This window comes from Lipotes vexillifer, unplaced genomic scaffold (assembly GCF_000442215.2).
Source record: "Lipotes vexillifer unplaced genomic scaffold, Lipotes_vexillifer_v1.1 scaffold727, whole genome shotgun sequence".
In the NCBI taxonomy this organism is placed as follows: domain Eukaryota; kingdom Metazoa; phylum Chordata; class Mammalia; order Artiodactyla; family Lipotidae; genus Lipotes; species Lipotes vexillifer.
In genome coordinates this window covers 438,050-445,092 of record NW_006771347.1, presented here as the reverse complement: position 1 = coordinate 445,092, position 7,043 = coordinate 438,050, and the positions used below count along the sequence as shown (strand labels likewise).

General features: G+C 38.0%; 2 protein-coding genes across 2 annotated transcripts in view; one reads left to right on the top strand and one right to left on the bottom strand.

Annotated features, from left to right (window-relative positions):
* Nucleotides 1–2,752, bottom strand: part of P2RY12 (purinergic receptor P2Y12) — a 3,113-nt gene extending 361 nt beyond the window's left edge. Inside the window, 2 exon segments of the mRNA XM_007446639.1 lie at nt 3–791; nt 2,583–2,752. Of these exon segments, the coding sequence (XP_007446701.1) occupies nt 3–768 (766 nt within the window). The 5' untranslated portion in view covers nt 769–791; nt 2,583–2,752.
* MED12L (mediator complex subunit 12L) overlaps nt 1–7,043 on the top strand; it is a 335,022-nt gene that overhangs the window by 245,356 nt on the left and 82,623 nt on the right. The gene's annotated exons all lie outside the window — the stretch shown is intronic.

Genomic DNA, 7,043 nt, shown 5'->3' with positions numbered 1-7,043 from the left:
GTAGGGAATTCGGGCAAAATGGAAAGGAACGAAACAAATAAAAAATACAGCAATGATAATGAAAACTTTGATGTTTACCTTTTTCTTGGGGACTTTGCCGACACCCCTTGTTCTCACGTATGACTTGTACAGTTCTTTTGTAATGAGCGTGTAGCATACGATGACAATTAGAAAATTAATCCAGAAAATGACTTGACAGATGTAATTGACTATTTCATGCCAGACCAGACCAAACTCTGATTTCAGGAATGAGCATTTCTTCACATTCTTGTCACTGGGCCTCCTGTTGGTCAGAATCATGTTAGGCAAGGAGAGTAAGAACATGAATGCCCAGATGATGACAGAGAGAATCTTAGCCCCCAGGAGATTGTTGGGGTTGGATGTTTTAAATGGCCGGGTGGTCTTCTGGTAGCGATCGATAGTTATCAGTCCTAGGAATGAGATACTGATGTACATCGTGAAGTAAAATACAACGGAGGTCACTTGGCACACAAAGGCTCTCAGCGGTCCTGTTCCCAGTTTGGCATCGCTGAGGATTTTGAATGGAAAAGTCAGAATCATGAGAAGATCAGAAATGACTGTGTTCTTAAGGAAAATAATAAAGTTGGATTTACTGTGGATTTGAAAGAAAATCCTCATTGCCAGGCTGTTTGTGATGAGTCCAACGAAAAACAGCACGGTATAGAAGAGCGGGAAGAGGACCTGGGTGATTTTGTAATCTCTGGTGCACAGGCTGCCATTCCCAGCCGCAGTGGTGAGGTTGTCCATGGCTTGTGTTTCTTCTTTGCTACCTAGAGGGGGACAGAGGGGGTGATTATTTTCAGTCCCAGATATTTGATTTCACTCTCATCTCTGTGGGTAACATTTTTGGACAAAAATTGAGGTGTCTGATCCTCACTGGGTCGGAGTTAGTAAGAACACAGAAAAATTGAGGTCTCTGAGCCTCACTGGGACAGTATGAACACAGAAAATTAAGTCTCAAAATATTTCATGGTGACAAATATTTTATCTGTAGCAAAATAAAATAGCCTGAAGAACATTGTGTGAAGGTATGGCTACTTTGTGTTTCTTATTTTTTGAATGTTTGCTTCTTATAGGACGTTTTTGATCTTAGGCCAAAGTGCACATACATAAAAACTAGAAGAGAAATATTCGGGCTGTGCTTTGTTCTTCTGCAGCTTCATTTCCACGCCTTCTAACTTTTTTGTTTCTATTCACAGTCACTTTTCCTACACCATCCTTGTTCCTGGACTTCATTTCCTCTAGTACCTTCAAAGGGTTCTAAGGAGAAATGGCCGATAATTGCTGAGTAGAATTTTAAAAGTAAAAAATGAAAAGAAATTTGTATAACATCACTTGTGGAAGAATTATTGTTAAATAAATAAAAAGCAGAAAACATTTTTTCCTTTTATAATTGGAAGGTATTTCTGCTTCTGTATTGCTCAGTCATCCGTTCGAAAATCAGCCTCATAGAGACTATTCTTTAGCTCCAAATATTTTAACCCATGTGTATCTCTTTTCCAGCTTTGCTCAGTAAATTTTAAGGTTTTACATATGTTTTCTTGAATATCATTCAGTGCAAATTTTTAAATGCCAAAAAAATAAGGAAATGGCTTCTGTATGTAGTCATCAGATGGCATTCCTCAAAACAGCCTGGGCATACTTTCTAGATTTATAGAGTGTATGTAATTAAAATAAAATACCAAAATCGTGTCCTTGTCTGGTTCCATAGGTTGTTATACCACAACAGGCAGCTATAAAGGAAATTAACACTTGACTTGAATACATTATTTGACATCTAAGTTTTGAAGTTTAAAATGAAATTTGTAAAATTTTAATTCATCAAAAACAAATGGAATTGATTCTATATAAAATATTATTCCTAAATATAAGACATGGTAATGTTAAAGTACAAATATCTAAATTAAAAAAAAAAATGCTTCCATTTAAAAGATTTAAATATAACAAAGGCAGCACTAAGTTCCCCCAAATGTCAGTGGAATTCTTTTTTCCATCCTTTAATTACTGAAAGTAAAACAAGTTAAGATTCATGTCACAATATGGCTTCAATTTTCAATAGCTCCTCACCTGTTTAACTTAAAAAAACAAACAAACAAACAAAAAACCTAAATAAACCCTAGTATTTGACACAAGATCACTGATTTAACCTTCCTTGCTACTGCTATTTGCCTTTGTTTATGCCCTGATGGTTTTGGAAATTCTACTCTGGGAATGCTCATTTTGCATAGACTGTAACTTATTTAATAAGTATTCTTGGTATTGAGAATTTCGGCTCCCTCTATCTATATTAAATTTCACTTTACACTCAAGGTAAAATAAGTAAGACCGTTTGAATTTTATTTCCATGTTCTGTATAATTTTTTTTTTTTTTTTTAGTTAAGAAGTTAATGGTTATCTCTAACATCATTAATGCAGCTTGTATTTTAATTTATATTCCATCTAAGTACCTGCATTGATATTGCTATTAAAGTTTTCCAACTTTAAGAAAACTTGAAAAAATTTACACATACATCATAGTGCAAATACATATACTTGTCACATACTTCTAGAGATAAAGTTACCTGGTTACTCTGTTGATTCTGAAGGATTTGAATGTATCCAGTATGTGGTAGTTAATAAAACCTGCAGAGTGGCATCTGGTTAGTTTCCTTTTAATGTCTTAGTTTAGCTGTTTACACTCTTTATGATAGACAGTCTTCTGAGCTCTCATCAGTAAGGTCTGGAGTGTTCTGGAGAGAAATAGAGGGAGAGAGGAAGAGGACTTCACAATCAGAAATTACCTTCAGACACCGTGGACTCGAAGCTATGCAGACGCTGTGTTTCTGTCTGGCTGCTTTTAGGACTTCTGCTTTTATTTCCTTGGGAAATGTGGGGCCGCGTGGGTGAGAAGTCATCTTTTAAAAAGCCATTTAAAATCTTGTGGCTTTTTACTGAAACCTGCCATAGAGTTGATGCTTTGTGAGATCTTTGGGTTATTTCCCATGAAAATGATAAATCCAAGTGGAGATCAAGCCTATCAACGTCTGCTTCCTGGAGAAGGCTGCACACTTGCTTTCTCAGATGTTCATTTACCTGGAAACCTGTGTGCTGGACGCTGGGTGATATATTGCCTTTTAACAAGGAATCACATTTTAACTCGTAATGTGTGCTCGTTAGGGATGTTAGGTTTCTTGCTCTTTGTTTTTTTCCTGGTTAATAATGTCATTATTTTAAATCTGTGTTTGGGCAACTCTTTGTAGGTGACACAGTTTCCCCCCATTATAAATTTTAAGATTCTAAAATTACATTAAGAAAGAGAAACAGTCGTATCCATTGCCAGGCTTATTATATAGTGTCTTTCATGCCTTTCCTGAGTAGAATTTAAATATAAACAAATTATTATTACTTTTCTTTTGACTTTGCTTTTGTTTTTTGGGGGGAAATATATCATTAAATGAAGGGACTGTGGAATCACTATTACCTTTATGTAAATATTGTGGGTACTCACGCATGTGTACGCACTCGTACAATATTTCAAACTGTAGTGTCCTTCTGTTACCAGCAGATCCACTTTGGGTAGCTGTCTTTGCTGTGAACATATGTTTTGGTTATTTCTTTCTTCTGAGTTTTGAGTGTGTCTGTCTCTGTGTAGGTTAGATAATCTTCAAGGATGGTTTTTAAAGTACAGAACAGCAGCTCAGCGTCACCTGGGGAATCAGGAGAAATGCACTTCCTTGGGCACCAACCTAGCCCCAGTGGATCAGAAACTCAGGAATGCACCCCTCACCTGTAGTTTCATGAGCCTTCCAAGTGGTGCTCATACACACTCAAGGTTGAAGACCACTGATTTAAACTACCTGAGAATTTTGTTGGCATTATGGATTTGAAATCAAGCTATGAATTTGGGTAATTTCAGTTGGAAATGTCAGTCACGTGATGATCCCCATCTGCTAGTCATCTAGAGGTGTCACTTTGATGCTGTACTTTTAGAAAATTAACATTTCTTGGTTTAGAGAGACAGCACACTTTTTGAAAAACCTTTTATGCTACATACACTTCAGAATAGTAACAGCCAACTTTTGATTTCTTATGTTGTCATGAATTAACTAACATTTTATGATCTCAACTGTTCTGTGAAGTAGATAATCATCTTGTTTCTATTCTCTGGATGATGGAAACTAAGGAGCAGAGCAGCGAAGTTAGAGATCCTGTTCAACCCATACTGTCTGATTCCAGAGCCTGCATCTGTGACCACTGTGTACAAAAATCTTCCCCATCTCACTGTCTCCACGACCCCTCCCTACATGCCCCACCCCTACACTGAGGCCCAACAGTTAAGAGGTCAGTGCCATGAATGGAATGGCTACACTTTTAAGAAGATAGGAGTCATGCTTGCCTTCACACCAGATTGTCAACTTTAAAGGATGTTTGTGAAGTGTTTCTAAGACCTTTGGATGAAACAAGGCTTTTGAAAAAAAAAAAAAAAGAAAGAAAACTCATGACTATTTTCAACAAATTAATATGCCATACTAAAGGAACATTAATTCATGCTACTTTATGGAGAATTTATATTTCCAAATTCCTAAAGGGCTATATGACTAGGGATTTGAGGGGTAAATGAAAGGCTCAGGTTCTTGATCTAAATTAACTTTCTCTTTCCTCTGATTTTAACTCACCACCACACCTATCTGTAAACCTTCTCTAATAGTATTTACTCAGTGGAGGATGACTGGAAAAGTGAAGTAATTCTATATACCCTAGAATTTTTACATGCAAGTGGTTTAATTGGTTTCTTTATATTATCGAGTCTGTTAATCTGAAAATATGTATTTGCTTCAAATAGGATTACTGTGAACAGAGAGGGCCATGCCCTGAAATGGAAGGGCCCTGTGGTCCTTGTGAAACCGGGTTGGGACAGAAGGATGGAGAGGTAATTAAGCCATTGGATGAGCTCTTAGGCTGTTTTAGTTCTAACTTCTTACAGTTTTGAGATGCAGTCATTTTGACATGAGTGAAGGTTTTGATGGAGCACATGCATTCTAAGGCAGTTCTTACATCATCTAGCTTGGCTTTACCTGTTAGACTGTACAAATTCAGGTTAGATATAAGATAAATTCCAAAAGTAAGGAGTCTTGGGCATTGCAGTATTGCAGATCCAGTTATTTGTCATCCTTGTCTTGAGTGTTTTGCTTGAAACTAGAGGACTAGTATATATCGTTAAACTGCTTGACAGCCATTATGCTCCTAGGATGCTCTGAGTTTGTTGGATAAAGGCCTCATTTTGGCCACACTGTGGACTATAAGCTATTACTGAACAAAGCTTTCCTTCACAAATCTAAGTAAAGGAGTCTCCGATTTTCTTGAATTAGAAAGAGTTACTCCAGGTCAGGTGTAGTCATACTGAGAAGCTGCTGATCTCCTTGTTCCTTTCACACAGCCTCTCCACAGTGTGCACGCCCATCTCCCCCCCACCAGCCCAGGGCTTATTACTGCTGTAACATTGATTTGAATTTATTTTATTCTAAACAGAATAACGTGGTGCATTGAAAGCTTCAGCTGAAAGAAATAATGATTGGAGGTGAAAGGAGAGTTCGTGGCTCTAATAATCTCACCACCATTATCACATCCTTGTGAACACACACACACACACACACACACACACACACGTTTTGGCAACATTTCTAATCACTTATTTTAAAGAAATGAAGATGACTAATATCAGGCTTCAGTTAACTCCAAGTTTTGCCTTTTCAGGACATTTGGCTCAAGAGACATCTTTTAATTTCTGTGGTACAACAATCCTTCCAGAGTTTTTGGATGTGCATCCTCCTAAGTTTTTAAAAGATCAATTAAGTGTGAGTGTGAGATATTATCTGAAGAAAGAAAGTGATTGATCTGGAGGATGAGATTTTCAGAACTCAGTTTACAGGGGAGGTGACCTGTTTAACCCAAGGACAGCAGGGGGCTAGCGTGAAAGGGGTTAGCTAGACTTCCACGGACTCTGCTATGGATTCTTTCTCCACCCCACAAATGTGTCCTTCAGGGTATCAACACGAGAATAATTCTTTGGTACTGATCTTTTACAACTATGCAACTTGAGGGTGTTTTAATACGTAAAGAGGAGAACTCATTGATACCTTTGGATACATTTGGTCCGTTTTCTGAGATTGACCTTATTCTCATGTATAAGTTGCTATTTAAAGATTTGTGCATTTTCTACATGCACAAAAAATTGATGTAAACCAATTTTGTAGGCTCTTGAAAAAGAGTTGCTTTGAAAACGTGTTTGCCTTTCCTCTTTGAAGACTAGTAACGGCTCTCACGGTTTCCCTAAAAAATGTTAACTATCAGAAACACAGTCTTCATGCCCCACATGGAGGTTGCACGGTGGTTCCCCCCACCACCCCGCCCAGCTAACTGCAGGCTTCTCTTGCTTTTTAATTCCATCCCCTTACTCTCACCTCATGGCTTTGCTTTGCTTCTGGCCCAATTCCCTGAACATAACAGAGCCAGTGAACTAATAGAAGCGTCAAGTTCCTCACTTCTTCACCTCCAGATCTCCTTGTATTTTCACCAGTTTTCTTTTTTGTCTGTGGTTAAGTAGAAAGATGTCCTGGTCTTTTGAAGTTAATCCAGGCAAGAGGTCACTGTTATTACCCATCTCCTTTGTCAGTTATCTGCCCTCCAGTCCGGATTTCCTTTATGGAGACTCATTTGAAGCATAGCTTTGAAACCAGTTTGTCATTGGTTATCCTAATACAATGATCACTTTTCTCTCAAGCTATTGTTCTTTATACCCAACTACTAGTAAGTGTGGTTTACTTCCCTCACCTTCACCATTTCACCATCTGCTCTTACTTCAACCTCCTGTTTCCTGTCTTCTGCCCCTACCACTCTAGAGAAACTTCTCTTTTGAGGTTCACATGTGTGGTTTTCTTTTTTTGTTTGTTTGGGTTTTTTTGGTGTCTTTTTTTTTTTTTTGGCGGTACGCGGGCCTCTCACTGTTGTGGCCTCTCCCGTTGCGGAGCACAGGCTCCGGACGT